General features: G+C 37.5%; 2 protein-coding genes across 2 annotated transcripts; one reads left to right on the forward strand and one right to left on the reverse strand.

Moving 5' to 3' along the window:
* Nucleotides 1–119: 119 nt before the first annotated feature.
* On the reverse strand, nucleotides 120–11,782 carry LOC132145579 (transmembrane protein 268-like). Its single transcript, XM_059556703.1, has 10 exons — nucleotides 11,742–11,782; nucleotides 11,400–11,452; nucleotides 9,491–9,616; nucleotides 9,053–9,147; nucleotides 8,852–8,959; nucleotides 7,694–7,852; nucleotides 7,473–7,583; nucleotides 6,472–6,549; nucleotides 5,744–5,953; nucleotides 120–452 (listed from the first exon to the last, which is right to left on the reverse strand). Exons 3-10 carry the CDS (start codon nucleotides 9,600–9,602, stop codon nucleotides 288–290), a joined length of 1,038 nt encoding a protein of 345 aa, XP_059412686.1. The 5' UTR covers nucleotides 9,603–9,616; nucleotides 11,400–11,452; nucleotides 11,742–11,782; the 3' UTR covers nucleotides 120–287.
* A 2,283-nt stretch (nucleotides 11,783–14,065) lies between these two features.
* LOC132145580 (sialidase-1-like) lies at nucleotides 14,066–16,722 on the forward strand. The gene is made up of 6 exons (XM_059556705.1): nucleotides 14,066–14,308; nucleotides 14,861–15,050; nucleotides 15,131–15,393; nucleotides 15,630–15,812; nucleotides 15,973–16,192; nucleotides 16,278–16,722. Exons 1-6 carry the CDS (start codon nucleotides 14,234–14,236, stop codon nucleotides 16,496–16,498), a joined length of 1,152 nt encoding a protein of 383 aa, XP_059412688.1. The 5' UTR covers nucleotides 14,066–14,233; the 3' UTR covers nucleotides 16,499–16,722.
* Nucleotides 16,723–17,554: the final 832 nt, after the last annotated feature.

Genomic DNA, 17,554 nt, shown 5'->3' on the forward strand with positions numbered 1-17,554 from the left:
AGATTTCGGAGCAGTGCGACTGATGTCTTGTCAGTTTGTCTGGTTAATACAAGGACTGTGAACTGTCACTTCATTGTTTCACACATGGAGAGCATGTGGTATAAATAGAGAACCACAAGTCAGGAAACCAAAAAATGTATATATTTCAGTACACAGATGAAATCATAACAGTTTCAAGAGCAGCAGGAACAGTCAGTGACTATCATAACTGACAGCGAAACAATCATCCCAGAGAAAGGGATGACTAATACTTTTGAATGTGAGATTTGATAGTCATGATAGTCTGTCTACCGCAGGACCTTCAGCTCCACGTACTCACACAGACACAGACAGGAAGTGGAATGATTCTTCCCTGCACGTGTAGACCGCTGGGGAGGAGCAGGAAGCTTGTTTGATACCAGCAGTCTGACATAAAGTGCACTGTAGGTAATCAGGAGCTGCTGAGCAATCGCCTGAAGAAAACAGATGCACATTTATTACTTGAATTGCTATACGATTCAACCTAAGACTCAAATAAAACCAAAGAATCAAATGAATTCTCATTTTGACCATTTTATTTGACCAGCTTATGAGAATAATTAAGTTTAATTTAAAGGTACAGGTTTTAGGACATGCCACTAGAGGGCGCACTATCAAAACAATAACAATAGCGTGGTTTGATGACGCTAAGAAGGAGAGTGGAATGATGGGATTTGTTGTCTTCTACCCAACCGCTGAAGGCCATCAATCAGACGGAAAGATAAATCATGGATTTGATGCGAGTTCAACGATTTGCACGAGTAGATTACATGCAAAGTCAATGCAAAGACGCGATCAGACTATGGATCAGACGCGTCCTCGAGCGGGTCTAGAGACGTGATTACCCGTGTTTGGCGTATGCCCTATAATACTAATCTTGTTGATCGTTATAATAGCCTACATTTTCTGTAAAGATACGAATAAAAACAACTCGCCTGTCGAGTAAAACACAAGCGAGATCGGCATCTCTTTCTAGTTGAAGTTTGTCGCGAAGCTACTTCCGCATTTGTCCATGACACTGTTGTCATGTGGTTTCTACGTCGGTAAAGGCAGTAACAAAGAGTAACTAACGTCATTGACAGGCGACTGCACTGCCCCGTGTCACTGTTTAGAATGGGAATTTTCTCATGATTTACAAGTAATTGAAAACATTAGAGCTATTAACCACTAGCCTAGTGGTTTTTGGATATTTTACTGCAAATAGGGTAGGTAAAAAATGTATAAACAACTTTCTTCCAAATTTGTTTAAACTTTCTATATATATCAATGCATAATAAAAATGTAAGTACTCTGATAAAAAGAGTATAAAAATTGAGTGACTCTAGACCTCAGCTCATTATTTCCATTCGGGACGAAACATAGGATTGGCTGTCGACTGTCACTCTCTCGCAACCAGTGTTGGGGAGTAACTAGTTACATGTAACGGCGTTACGTAATTTAATTACAAAATTATTGTAACTGTAATTAGTTACAGTTACTAAGAAAAAACGAGTAATTAAATTACAGTTACTTATGAAATTTTTTACGATTACAAAGGGGATTACATTTGAATATTTACACACATCCACATGCAGATTTAACTGATTTCTTTCCCAGATTGCACTGACTATTCTGAGACATACCGCCCTAATAATTTCCGGGATGCGGAAACACAGTCTGGTTCGTAGAATCCAGTCATAAAAACGGAATGCCTAACGCGGACGGAATATGCCACATTTTGGATGACTAAATCAAAAGTAGGTCAGTACACTTGAATCAAAACATGACATCCACTAGTGTCTGTGAATATAAAGCCCCAAAAATGTAATATATGACTTGCACATTCTGCGTGTCTGTGGAAATCAGGCGCGGACTGGACACCGGGAGAACCGGGACAATTCCCGGTGGCCTGGCAGCCGATTTTGCCTCACTATTTAATATCATTATTGTATAATTGCCTGCGGAATGTACTAAAGCGAACATTTGCGAATCCGCCATTTGATAATTAAATCTCTAATAAGTCATGAAGTGTTAGTCATGACTCGCGCGCTCTCCGCGCCTCCGCCAAACGGTTTGGATCAGACTCCGAGTAATCAATGCGAGAGAGAGAGAGAGAGAGAGAGAGAGAGAGAGAGAGAGAGAGAGAGGGAGAGAGAGAGAATAGAGTGGACTGCTGGAGCAGAGAAGCAGAACTACTGTTCAGGGTTTCAGGTCAGTTTCATCTGTAAAGATGCTTTTTTGTCTGTTTTTTTATTTATTTAATCAAGCAGCAGCACGTTGCTCATCAGTCATCACTCAAAATACTATATAAAGGACATCATTATTATCTGTTGTAATGTTACAGTAGTAATTTAGCTGAAAAGAAATTCCTATTTTTTTATAGGTTTAGGAGGAGCTACGACAGACAACAACACAACCCTTACGAAAATTAACATTTTAATATTTAACTATAAATCCAGAGAAAATGGTTACTATTGTTTAACTGTGATAACCAAAAATGTAAAATTATTTTACAAATGTATTTATTTAAAAATAAATACAACTCCATTTGCAAAAAAAAAAAAAAAAAAAAGGTTATTTAACTTTTATATAGGCTAATAAAAGCATGGTAATTTTTTTGTAAGGAAAAAAACATGACTCGTGTACAGTATTAGGATTTTTCTATAAAGATATTGTAGTATTGTAGAGTATTGTATTGTAAAGTATAGTTTTGTTCAATCTTGAGTATTAAAGTCACGAGAGAGATGGATAACAGGGCAAAATAAAGAGACTGAAGAGAAAAATGGAAGTGAAGGTGCAGTTCAGGAGAGAACTTTTAATTATTTTGCATGTCCCCAAATAAAGATTTAAACCTTTTTTTATGTCAGGTCCATAGAAAAAATAGTTTTGTCCATGAATTTGTTTGTATGAGTTTGAATTTTCCAGTCCGCCCCTCCTGTAAATTAATGGCAAAGACATGGTTTCATTTACTACACATAGGCCTACTGAAACTCACAGTGTTTTCAACCTCTGCCGCCTCAATATAGGAGTACACGAGCACATAAACATAATTTCTAGAACTGCTCTGTGTCACTTCATGTGCATTTTACTTATTTTGAGAAAACTATCATCATATAGAGAGACAGCAGTTTCAAAAAAACACCAATGTTTCAGGAGTTTATTACACAGAATACGTCACATGCTTATTAGATAACTGTATTTAAGTTGATGTATATGCTTTTATTTATTATTCTTTATTTTTCACAAATTTAGAAAAGTAATCAAAAAGTACTCAAAAGTAATTAGTTACATTACTTTAATAAAGTAATTGAAAAAGTTACACTACTATTACATTTTAAACAGGGTAACTTGTAATCTGTAACCTATTACATTTCCAAAGTAACCTTCCCAACACTGCTCGCAACCATGGCAACCACCCTTTTGCCACACATGGATTTGAGGAATTCAAGAGGCACGGATCCTAGGAATACCAAAACAATGGCAGAGAAACAGCAAGCAAAATTCACAGTACCGGCCTATGCAGTTAGTGAAGGCAAACCAGGCAAAAAAAGGAAGACAGTAACAGTACAAGAAAAGGCAATGAACAAAAAGTCTTTGGATAAACAAAGAAATAAATCGCGAGTTAATATCGGCGTGGCTCTCCAGCGATGGCAAGAACTGAGGGAACTCAAGGGGCTGAAAAGTGACTCCTTGATGGCTTTATTTCTGCTGGACAGGTAAATCTTTCTTTTTGTATTTTGATCATACATATTTTTTTGTTTATTTTTTCATGAAGCATGTGTCATTAGCACACGTAGCTGCGTAATATAGCTAGAACTAAACAAGCTATTAACCTAATCATCTGAATCAACTAATTAACTCTAAACACCTGCAAAAGATTCCTGAGGCTTTTAAAAACTCCCAGCCTGGTTCATTACTCAAAACCACAATCATGGGTAAGACTGCTGACCAGAAGGCCATCATTGACACCCTCAAGCGAGAGGGTAAGACACAGAAAGAAATTTCTGGACGAACAGGCTGTTCCCAGAGTGCTGTATCAAGGCACCTCAGTGGGAAGTCTGTGGGAAGGAAAAAGTGTGGCAAAAAACGCTGCACAACAAGAAGAGGTGACCGGACCCTGAGAAAGATTGTGGAGAAGGACCGATTCCAGACCTTGGGGGACCTACGGAAGCAGTGGACTGAGTCTGGAGTAGAAACATCCAGAGCCACCGTGCACAGGCGTGTGCAGGAAATGGGCTACAGGTGCCGCATTCCCCAGGTCAAGCCACTTTTGAACCAGAAACAGCGGCAGAAGCGCCTGACCTGGGCTACAGAAAAGCAGCACTGGACTTTTGGACAAATTTTGCATGTCATTCGGAAATCAAGGTGCCAGAGTCTGGAGGAGGACTGGGGAGAAGGAAATGCCAAAATGCCTGAAGTCCAGTGTCAAGTACCCACAGTCAGTGATGGTCTGGGGTGCCATGTCAGCTGCTGGTGTTGGTCCACTGTGTTTTATCAAGGGCAGGGTCAATGCAGCTAGCTATCAGGAGATTTTGGAGCACTTCATGCTTCCATCTGCTAAAAAGCTTTATGGAGATGAAGATTATATTTTTTAGCACGACCTGGCACCTGCTCACAGTGCCAAAACCACTGGTAAATGGTTTACTGACCATGGTATTACTGTGCTCAATTGGCCTGCCAACTCTCCTGACCTGAACCCCACAGAGAATCTGTGGGAAATTGTGAAGAGAAAGTTGAGAGACGCAAGACCCAACACTCTGGATGAGCTTAAGGCCGCTATCGAAGCATCCTGGGCCTCCATAACACCTCAGCAGTGCCACAGGCTGATTGCCTCCATGCCACGCCGCATTGAAGCAGTCATTTCTGCAAAAGGATTCCCGACCAAGTATTGAGTGCATAACTGAACATAATTATTTGAAGGTTGACTTTTTTTTGTATTAAAAACACTTTTCTTTTATTGGTCCGATGAAATATGCCAATTTTTTGAGACAGGCATTTTGGGTTTTCATGAGCTATATGCCAAAATCATCAGTATTAAAACAATAAAAGACCTGAAATATTTCAGTTGGTGTGCAATGAATCTAAAATATATGAAAGTTTAATTTTTATCATTACATTATGGAAAATAATGAACTTTATCACAATATGCTAATTTTTTTGAGAAGGACCTGTATGTATTGATATATAAATAAAGTTTAAACAAATTTGGGAAAAAAGTTTTTTTATACATTTTTTACCTACCCTGCCTTTAATTTATAAAAATATATTTTAATCAACTTCAATAGTCTAGGCGACTTTGAGTTATTGCATAAATGAATGAGAGGAGTCTTGTTGCCTAGTTTCCTATAATGCACAAACGAACCAATCAGAATGGCTATGCAAATGATGGAACATCATTTCGATATAAAAAAACTAATACATCATAGGAGGAGGTCTCCTAAACCTTCAGATGACCTGTCAGATTTGTCCCATTCATTTTCATATAATGACAGTTGTTGGTTTGGTGACGGGAAATATTATCATGCAGCCTAAACGATCAAGGATTTCCTAATATATTAGAACAAATATGGCAAACTACTATAATCTTCTATTGTTGCCATATGTTGTATTTGATCAATTTTAATTTTAATCAGTTTTCATGTAACATTCTCATTCAAACCACCATTGGTAAGAATCTACAGTCTATGGTAAGAATATAGGGACACTTATTTGTATATTATTTCTATGAATAATTGATCTTTTTCACCTTATTAGAGAGAGTGGTGTCAGGCATCAGGCTGAAGTTTTTGGTGAGTTTAGAGTCTTCCCGTTGACTAGTCGGAAAGCTTGGCTCTCGTCCCTCCAGCAGCGGCCGCTTTTCTTCTAGGAGCTCCTCGTCCTGTTCTCCAGCCTCGGGGGCCAGGGTCGTGACCTCCGTCACTAGGACTAGGTGGGACATTCTTTTCTTGAGTCTATTCTGCAGGGTGAAATGGCAACTTTGTGACATTTTTCTTTCTCTTGTAATGTATTATTTTAGTATCACCAACATACCATTTTAGTTTTAGTCAGATTTTTAGCTACAGTTTTAGTCATTTTGTTCTGGTTTTCTGTTTTTGTTTTAAATGTGTAGTTTATTAAGTTTAGTACATCAAGTAAAACTAAATGAAAATGAGAGATGATGCCAGTTAACTACCTGAAATAAAACAAGTACAAGTAACTTTTATATTTTCGTTATTTCAGTTAACATAACATTTTATTTTTAGCGTTCATTAACTATAATAACCCTGTTCTTTCATCATATTGTCTTCCTATCCTATCTGGGTGAGACTAAACGACAGTAAACTGTTGAAGTACAACAGTTGGAGTTAAACAGCGCTGTACAGTTGTTTGATGTACCACTGTTTTTGTAGTACAAAACATTTGTGCATTGATTATTTTCTGTGGAGCCCTGAAGCATCAATATAAGAACAAATCACTGAACAAAAGCAAGCTAACCTGTATTTGACTCATGTTGTCCAGTGCTTCAGTCAGAGATGTCAGACATGGGAACATGTCCCAGTACATACAGAAGAGCTGCGGACAGAAGAGCGGTTAAACCAGTCTGTTCATGGCTCTACACACATTACCAGTTCCATCAGATCGAGATATAAGAGTGCAAATCAGGAAGCCATTCAACTATCTGATTATACACTACAGCTTACAGTCTCTTTTACTCTCTAGAGTACCACTAGACCATTAACCATCTCAACCGACCGTTAAACTTGCTTACAAATTCAGAAATCTCATTTATGATGGAATATGCATGCAAATCAATTAGGTGAAAATAGACACATTCATTTTAAGGTCAATATGTCCCATTTATTTTTCTCTATTTCACTCCCAAACAAAACCAAGAAGTTTTCAAGCAATGATTCAAAAAAGTAAAGATGCTGGTAGGTGTGTAGCTTATGCTTTACAAATTTAAAGAAATAGTTCACACAGAAAAAAAATATTCTGTCTTCATTTACACACCCTAATGTCGTCCCAAACCCGTTTGACTTTATTTATTCTTTGGAACACAAAAGGTTATATTTTGAAGAATGTTTTTCAATTTTTGTACACAATGACTTCCATTGTGTGAACAGAAATAATATTGCAAAAGAAAAAAAGGTCAAACAGTTTTGGAAACACCATGAGGATGAGTAAGAAATGATGACAGTCTTCATATTTTAGGGAACTATCCCTTTAAATTTCTCATGCTGCCACAAAGGATGATGGGAAATGTAGTTTTGTGAGTAAGGCGCCATATATACTGGTTAATTAGTAATATTTTCTGGCGAGCTTGATCGCATAAAATGTGTACAAAGTACATCGCATATTCAGCAGCGATGATCAATACCTGTTACCTTCTGCCATAAAACATAATTGACTCCTCACCCAATTCAAAAAGGCCATTCAGTGAATGATGATCAAGAGTCGAGATACAGTTTATAGTAAACACGCATTATGTGAATTACCTGCATGTTTGCTCTGCATTTCTGGACCCAGTCAGCCACTCCCAACAGCAGCTTGTGTCTGGCCATGTGCTCATTAACCCCCACCAACCGCACGTCTGTGTTCATGTTGATCTGAAACAGATACACCTCTTCATCTCAGCTACAATCAAGTCTGCATTAAAAGGGAATACGGGTTTGCTTCTACAAGAAAGAGCGAGTGATGTGATCACGTGACAGCCCACCTCTTTGTAGCTGTAGTGGAAGATGAGGTTGATGGCGACGGTGAGGATCATGGACACCAGACTGACACACACACAGAGCACCCAGAAGCCCTCTGTGCTGCCATCGAGGTACATGTGAATGGTCGAGTACACAGCGCACCACAGCACCACATAAAAGACCTGCAACACAAACACAGCACGCTGGGTTTCCTTGCAGTCACCTGATCCTCCAAATTCTTGCCTGCTTAGTGCTTATTTTTTCTGGATGTGTTTTTGTGCAGAATAGTGAAAGGTGGTCACAAGGTAAATGTCAGGCATGGTTTCTGAACCCAAAATATACTATTTTTTAGTGTTCTGTTGAATAAAAAAAATTAACCACATTACAAAATGTCCAGGTAACATTTCATCCCAAAATGAAAACGTAAAATTAGAAATGTATCTTTTTTTTCATTACCATAGAGCCATTTTACTTTTTTAGTAGTTACCATTATTTTCATTGATGATTCTCATTAGATTCCTATTATTACAATATAGTAATTTTCACTGTGTTACAGCCTTTAAACCTTAACCTTTACTGTGAGAATCCATTCACACCAAGGGCAGACACTATATAACTATGTCCGTAACTATAAAGTTGTAATAATCATTCTACTTCAATGAGAATAGTGAAGTCTACACCACAACTTTAATGATATAATGGCACAGAGGAACTATATTATTGACGCATTTAAACCAGCAGTGCACCATTAAAACAAACAGAAAGTTATCACCCAGTGGTGTGATCACTAATATAGTCAGCGTTATAGTTATCTTCATGGTTATCATTCTTGGTGTGAAGACCATTAACACATTTCTTATTTAAATTAGCCTAAATGAAAGGCATAAAAGCAATACTACAGTTATTTAAACACAATACTTAAATACACTCCAAAAATGATTAAATGATTTACATTTTAATGATCTATACTATTTACAATTTATTTATTTAATCAATTTATTTAATTTATATTTGGTTTTATTGGTCAAAGTGGATACTTGTCTAAACTCCTTTTGATTTTGGATTGAAATATAACCTGGGCCCATTCATAACAGGTGCTATGAGTTTCTCTTAGTCCTACTGGCTTCGCTCAGTGCTGGTATGTGTGTGACCTGCAATGTTTGCAACATGCTGTTTCTTACGGGTGCCATGAAGACATTAAAAATGTTTGAGTTGAAAAGCAGGTATCTTCTGACGGACGGGTGGTCCAGCGCTAAACCAAGTGGACCCTCAAAGTCTTCTGCTGGAATCTGAAATAGATTGAACATCAAAATACAGCATGGAAATAAAATGTTGGTTCATTTTAGAAATCTGTGATGAAATGATGCTGAAAATGTACTAGCCTGGAAGCCTTTGGTTTCCAGAAGTGTCCTGCAGTGTGAGAAGTCAAAGGTGGGAGTGAACCAAGTGGATGTGGACACAGACGCCACACACTCACCTGACAGAAAGATAAACAGTTTAAAACTGAAATCCCATCTTTAATAGTCATCAGGAAGAATTTAAGATGGTTTAAGCCTATTAAGAATTAAAAACGAAAGTAATGCATTTGGGAGAAGTGGATTTGCTGCATCACATATTTTCAATTCCTGTGGCCTTAAAGAAGATCTGCAGTATGACATGTTATGAAAGAGTCATTACAAGCATTTCATTCAGTACCATTTTGTCCTTCAGGGATGGGGGAAAATCACACTGCAGTCACACTGATACTCAGTGTTTGATGATTTCGGTTAGCTGGTTTGTTATTAATGCTGAAAGAGAGACAGAAACGTGGCGATTCGTACCATTCGTCCATGTGGACTGTGTGCCTGGTTCTCCTGCCGTGACTGACTGTCCTGTGGGGGATTCAACATCAGCTCTTTCCTCTCTGTTACACTGCCGCTCCCTCTCCTCCATGGTGACAGAACCTGCTGGAAAACACAAGCACCCAGATATCACCAGAAACTACAGCTGCAGTGCAGTTACCTATCAAAGACAGATATGAACCAACTATTCAAAATGAGAGCTCAAGGCAAAAACCACAGGTGAAAAGGGCAGATGTGTAAACAAATAGATATCACCATATTAATCATTAAGACAATTGTTTTTTATTACAAGTTTATGGAATGTTCTGTTTAAATATGCAAATTAGGCATTATCTAATTGAAAGTGCACTCATTTGAATACATTTCAAGAATAGAAATCTCAAGCCAAAACTTGTTTCGTTTTCTTGACATACCTTTTTCTTCTTTTTCTTTTTTTACAGTGGGGTTTTACATAGGGGATTTTGGATTTCTTAATTTTTTTATTTTGGGAATTACTCCATAAATCAGAAAATACTGTCAACAACAACAACAACAACACACATGCATTGGGCAAAACAGCCCAAAATCTTTAAAAAGACTTATGATTATGAAATCATGGAAATGTTTTTTTTTCCTATAGTGTCTTGCCATAAGGACAAATACAGTGGCAAAGTAGCCTGTATTCTTTTTCAATAAAAAAAACTAAACTAAACAGCAAAAAACAGGCAAACTAAAACATAAGCCTTAAAGCATAGGAAATGACACATGATATACAGGAATAAAATACATTTTGTTGCCACAAATGAAGACTATGTTTCCATGACTTATTAATTAGTTCCCTCATTTTAGTTAAATTATCACCACAGTTGATTAATTTGTTACTTTGTTTTAGGTATACCATGGCTGCATTGGTTTCCTCATTTTAACTAAAGGAGTCATATGATGCGATTTCAAGTTTTCCTTTCTCTTTGGAGTGTTACAAGCTGATTGTGCATAGATAAAATCTGTAAAGTTTTAAAGATTAAAGCCTCAAATCCAAAGAGATATTCTCTATCAAAGTTAAGACTCTGCCACGCCCCCTAAAACACCTCATTTAAACACGCCCCCACATGTCTACATCACTATGTGGGAAGAATTGCGTAATGCCGCCCAAATGTTCACTCAAAGATACAAGGCGTGATATAAGGCACATTTCCGATTAGTGCTTGTGGTGTTTGGCCAGTCACAATGCACTGGGTCAGTTGTCCAATCAGAGCAGACTGCGCTTGTCAGAAGGAACTTTGTAGAAAACGCTGTGTTTGAGAGAGGCGGGGCATAGAGGACCTACAATAATGTACAGTATTTGAAAAATAATCTGTTTTTTGAACATTAAAGCATGTCAACATATTCTGTTACACCAAATACATAAAATAATGATCTTTAAAAAGCATCATATGACTCCTTTTTAAGTGAAATTGTGGATACAGTTTCCCTAAAACGAGTAAATAAATGTCATTGGAACAAATTCTTAAAGTCACAATGACAACAGATCTTTTCTTCCATTCTGTAACATAACAGATTATTTAAAATGTAAACATGAAGGGCGGGACTTATTCTGTGCATCGGTTGTTCATTGGATGATGAGATGTGAATGTCACTCAATTCAATTTCATTTCATGTCAACTTTAATTTATGGCCACAATATATTGTCACAACAACCACCACAAACTAATGAGGTCTAGGAAGGTCAAGACGTAATGTAACATAACGTATAATTTTCATAATATAATTCCATAATTCTAAAGAACATGTCATTCAAATGAGATCGCTCACTCAGAAAGGAAACTCGGACAAAGGCTCACACTTCAAAAAAGTCAAAAAAGCTATATATATATAAAATATATATATAACAAAGAGCATGATGGCAAACCTTAGGTCAGGGCCCAGCTTGTCTCAGTCAATGCTTTTGGCACAGTGCACTGTCTGTTTAAGAACAGGAAACACAAACCTTGCAATCAACTTCTCTTTTTAGAGTTTCGCATACAAGAAAGCGAGGAAGATGTTAGGTTTCTCAATAATAAAGAAAGACAGCATTTTTTTCCTTCAGAATTATGTATGTTATTCCGAGATATTGTAAGTGGCTTCAAGCAGTGTTTTTTACAGAATATGCATCAATATGCTTTAACCTTTGCATATATGATAGAGAAAATGCTTCAGAGAGCTGTTAATGTTTCATCATTGTGACAGAGGTTTTAAAGCAATTTCAACAAACCTGTAAGCACAGCAGATGACACGATAGCTGACTCCACTGCAGCCTGGAAGCTGAAGAAAATGATAGACACATAGATATTATACAGCATGTGTCTATATATAGCTTACCCTGAAAATGATCCCTCCATCTCATTCTCACTCACCTTTGCTAGTTCTTGAATACAGCAAACATGTTTAACTGTTGAAGAATGGAGTGTGTATGTGGCAGCAAATCCGTCTCTTCATTTCTCTCATTGTGTTTCTTCTCAGTCATGCCTGCTGTTGTCACAACCTTCGCTCTTTTTTCTCTTCTTGTTAGGCTCCTCCCACTATTTTAACTGTCATTTATTTATCTCTACATATTAGCTTTGCCTTTCTCCTTTTTTCCCATCAGGCTCCTCTCATGGTCTCATAAGCTCTCTCTCTCTTTCTCTTTCACTCCCTGTGAGTGTGTCTTCCTCCTTTTTGTGAATGCAAAACTGATTTTAAACCCTCCCCCTCATGCTCTTCCTCTATCTCTTTATTTTGTGTCGTTTCTTTTTCTCTTAGCTTGTGACTCGGCTCAGTCTGAACACATGACTGCTGGAATGTACACAATTTCACATAGCCATGGCGAAAAGTGTGTGTCTGTGCTTGAACGTGTGTGAGCCCAGGAAAGAGAAAGAGACAGGAGATAATAATGTCATGGTCTTTCTACATTTATTTACTGTTGCCAAAACTGCTGCTGGGAGTTTGTAGAAAATAAACAGAACAGGTTTTGAGTCAAAAGTCCAGTTGCACTGTTCTCTAGGAGTGGCTTAGTCTGTTGGTTTTATACATAGGCCTATATAAATACATATGGGATATTTTTTGGTGGATTCTGTCCTGCCAACTAAAATGTCAATTTCATTATATTTTTTGTAATGTCTGTCAGATTGATTTAAATTTGTATTACTTTGTTTTATTTTAAAAGTTTTTTTGTTTTGTTTTGGCTAAGGCTTTAAGGCCAGGGAAAAAATAATGTAAATAATGTTATAAATAATGTTTTGTAAAAAATAAAAAAATAAAAAAGCATCTAAATTACCACAATCACTCAAGGTGCATGAGTAATAATTTATAGGTAACATTTACGAAGATAAACTATTTGTTGTTGCTGTGTTTAGTTATTAACAAAAATCTACATTTGGTAGACTTGTATGCCAGTGTTTGATAAGCGTTTATTGTAATATGTTCCACAATGATGATTGTTATTATTATTAATATAATATACAGGATTCTGGAGAGAAATTAGTAAAAATATATTTTAATTCACTTAAAGCACATTTCAATTCAATTTCATCTTCAGCATTAATAAAGTAAGCGATCAAAATTGAAGATATCTTGCAGCACTCAATGCATCAGGACTGGTTGAATTGAGCAATGTGTTCATTCAACTGTCTCAAGGTCCTCTGATGCCTTACACATATAATCTGTATTTAGTAAAATAACGTCTGTTTCATCATGCTGTTTATCAGGATATAGGCCTACTTTTCAACCGACATCTTGTGACCATTTATTCAGTAACACAAATCATAATCTTACATATAGCTTCTCAAAGGTTCTGTTTAATGTTATTAAAGACATTTATGTGCGTAATAAATGCACATTTTGTGAAATGGACAGTTATCAAAATTCATCCAGCAAATAGCAAACAAAAATCAGTCTCTGCTGCTATAATCCAGCACACTTAGAAGATACTACATAAATAATAGGTTTAGAGCTCTATATGAACTCATACAGTACTGATTAATCAACTTAAATCATGTAAAATATGGTGATAGACTCTGATACAGACAGCTCTTGACACTAGACACCTGGGCCCATAGACATGTGTTTATGCCTCACTGACTCCACCTGCTGGGAAATAAAAGTGAGCACAAGTGTACACGAGAACACTTGGTCCATAGCATACAGTTAACGAGCTGAGACCGTCCTGCAGGTGAGATTCTTAAGATAGGCTGTTAATGGACTTAATGTATACTGCCAAATGCCTCAGAAACGCATTTTTTTTAGTAAATAAAATAATAATAATTAATGTAAACATTTTCACGTACAAAATTATTACATATAATCTTGTATAATGCATTATAGCCTATTACAACTATAATATAGGCTGTATAAATATACAAAAAAATGAAAATATTTGTAGTTTATTCATAAAATGTAACCAAAAATAAAAACCAACAGAGTCTACAAAGATTATGCCATTATATTTCTAACAATAAACGTTTTTAAATAATTTAATAAAATAAAATAGTATTTCCGACTTCCGCTCTATTGTTTTTTTTCTTTTGTAAATTGCTCTGGCATGTGACTGGCGTCACGTGGGGGGCAGTCACATGACTTTATGGACAAGGATGTGAGTCGTGTGTTGTTGCCATGTAGATACGTCCGGATTCACACGTCTTATTAAAGGAAATAAACACCTTAATCAGGAAATTGTCGTTTCTTATTTGCTTATTGCAGTCATATCTGTCGCTCACTTTTGTTATTTCAATGGATTTTATTCGCCAGTTTGGAGTTGTGATTGTGATCGCGGTGCTCTCCGGCGCGCGAGCAGACGAGTCTCAGGTAAATACATGACTTCTGTCACATGATATTGTGCTGATCTGTCCTCAGACTGCAATTTATTGATATTAAATACATGCTGGTAATGTGTTTGACTATAACATGTACATGCAAAATAAAGTGTGTAACTGAACTAAAGTTTAATGATGCAAGTATTTTGTGTTTTTTCACCAAAAGAACACTGCCCTGACTGACATGTGCTAGTTAATAGATCTCATTAATCAAAATGAAATCACATCTTCCCTTGCTTTTTGTGTTTTTATACCCCAGTAAAAAAATTGTGTACATTCTCCAATGCTCCTTACAGAAGCACTGCGAAAGAACCAGTAAAGTAGTCTATTTTAGAGGGTTTATTTGATTAATTTATTATTCATGCTTCTATATTATTTTAATTTCTTTATTAATATTTTCAGCATATTGCTGTTAAATGCTTTTTTGTCCTAGAATATTTTGCACTTATGTCGCATAGTTTTGTCATGTGATTTTCATATGGAAGAAATATCTCTCATAACTCAAATCGTTGTTCCTTTGTTTTACTGTGGTAATTCCCCACAGATCGACCCGCTGATATATGAGGAGCAGCTGCTGTGGGTCGGCGGTGGAGCCGGTGAGGTCAACACTTACAGGATCCCTCTGCTGACCTTCACAACGCGTGGAAGTCTGCTGGCTTTCTCTGAGGCCAGGAAAATGTCCTCCGGTGACATCGGTGCGAAGTTCATCGCGCTGAGACGCTCCACTGACAAAGGTGGGCCGTCCACCTCCGCTTCAGTCATAGATGGCTGTTTTAGATGACACTGAATTGCGATCTCTTCGTATATCCCTCAGGAGCCACCTGGTCTCCCATCACCTTCATAGTGAACGATGGTGATCTAGCAGATGGGCTGAATCTAGGTTCGGTCGTTGTGGATGAAGAGACTGGTGCTGTGATACTCATCTACTCGTTGTGTTTCCACCGTTATCACTGCAAGCCCTCCAGCACCATGATGGTGCAGAGTCTGGATGACGGGTTCACCTGGAGCGCCCCGCGAAACCTCTCCGTTGAGCTGGGGGTGAAGAGCTTTGCTCCAGGGCCTGGCTTCGGCATACAGGTGTGTTTGGCATTGTCTCCATTCTGTTCCTCCTTCAGGGGAAAACTAAAGCATGGTTTATGACTTCCTGTTGTTTATGATGCTGTTATGACTTCTTGAATTGTATAAAACTACTAAACTATTTTATTGTCTTTGTGGTTAAGTGTTGGATTATAAAAGAGAACAAAAAAAGCTGACATGGTACTTTTCCACCCTTTTTCAAGTGCATTTAGTCCATCATATGCCTGTGTTCACAGAAACGGTATGCTCCCAATGTGGGCCGTCTGGTGGTGTGTGGCCACGGATCCATTGCTGGCGATGGGGTCTTCTGCATCCTGAGTGATGATCATGGTGCATCCTGGAGATATGGAGCTGCTCTGAAGAGCATCCCTTACAATCAGCCTAAACAAGACCTGGACTTCAACCCGGACGAGTGTCAGGTAATATTTAACAACTCAATACATACTGAAGTGTTACTACAGTAGACAACGTTTTTGTACTTTAATTCTACCCTAGAAAGTATTTTCAAGCTTTTTTTTTTAGGCTTGATCTTAAACAATTTCCTCTTTGACTTGACACACTCTCTCGCATCGTTAACAGCCAGTGGAACTGGAGGACGGAAGTATAGTCATCCATGTGCGCAACCAGAACAACTACCACTGCCGCTGTCGAATAATAGTGCGGAGTCTGGATGGAGGCGAGACTCTTCCTGTGGAGGAGCTGGTGTTTGACAAAGCCCTGATCGACCCCGCCGTCGCAGCCGGAGCCCTGCAGAAACAAGGAGTGATGTACTTCACCAACCCCTCCAGCACTCAGCACAGTGAGGAAGAGCAGTTCACAGAGCATTACTCACAAATAACACAATTAAAGATTCATGGACGATTAATTGTTATTTGCTTGCACAGGGGTCAACCTAACTCTTCGCTGGTCCTTTTCTGATGGGAAGTCATGGGAAAAGCAGGCTGTCCAGATCTGGGCGGGGCCAAGCGGTTATTCCTCTATGACATCACTCAAGGGAGATTCTCCTGAGGACAGCAGCTACATTTATGTCATTTATGAAAAGGGCCATAAAGATTACTGGGAGACCATCTCTTTTGTCAAAATCCATCTATACGGAGGGAAATAACGTATAGATAAATAAAGCCAAGAAAAAGGGATATTTAGGAATTTTAAAATTAATGCGAGAAAGCCAAGGTATCATCCTGATGTGAAGTATTTTTACATTTCTTCTGATTAAATCTGGTCTACACTAGAAGTGTTTTATATGAATTTCACTCCAGAAAGAATCAAGACTTCCTGCTTCAGTGTGAGATTGATCTATACAGCAGTATAATACAAAAACAACCATGATTGTACACACCTTTTTTTTTTTTTTTACCTGTCAGAGCACAAAACTTTTTGTATGTCTTGAATTTCTCATAATAACTTTGTGCAGCTGGTCGCGCATGTGTTTTGGGGACTATTTGATGGTTTTTAAAACACTCAGGCACTGTTTGTCTTGCTGATCACTTTATTTCTTCTTTTATTTTTGTGTTGTTTTCAATAATGTAAATGAAGTGAATCTTCATGAAGCTTGAGATGGTTGTTTCCTGCTGTATAACGGTGATTGATTTGTAAGTCTTGAATTAATGTTTTGAAGACAGAAGTGTGATTTCATTTGAATTATCTTGAGGTGTTTCTCCAAACTCTGGTGTTGCTTAAATTAATGAAGGCCTCTAAATGACTAGCACAACCTGAAAGACACAAGGGTTTGAGACCCATAGACACTCTAAGCAATCAGTGTTTGTCCTCCAAATTATACAACTGTAAAGTCAGGAAAGCCCATTTTATATTGAACTGTGTCATTCATGTGTTTCAGGTTAAATGGTTTTATTTATGCAGTCTGGCCTTTTTGTGGCAATAGATGTTGTACATTTAGATGTCAGACAATTATTTTGGTAACATCTTACTGTAAGCGAATTTTAAATAGTACATGCAAGTTTGTGTTAGAAATCAACCAAAAGGCTTTCACTTAATTACATTTCATATTAACATATTTGACCTTTTTGACACTTTTTTGCTGGATTCAACCCATCAACACAGGGACACATTTTGTTGTTCAATAAATATTTCTATTTTGATACAGTAACTCCTTGTTTCTTTTAGTTCTAACCGTCTCAAAAGACAAATAAGAATAAAGCTT

Source organism: Carassius carassius, chromosome 8 (genome assembly GCF_963082965.1).
Source record: "Carassius carassius chromosome 8, fCarCar2.1, whole genome shotgun sequence".
Classification (NCBI taxonomy): Eukaryota; Metazoa; Chordata; class Actinopteri; order Cypriniformes; family Cyprinidae; genus Carassius; species Carassius carassius.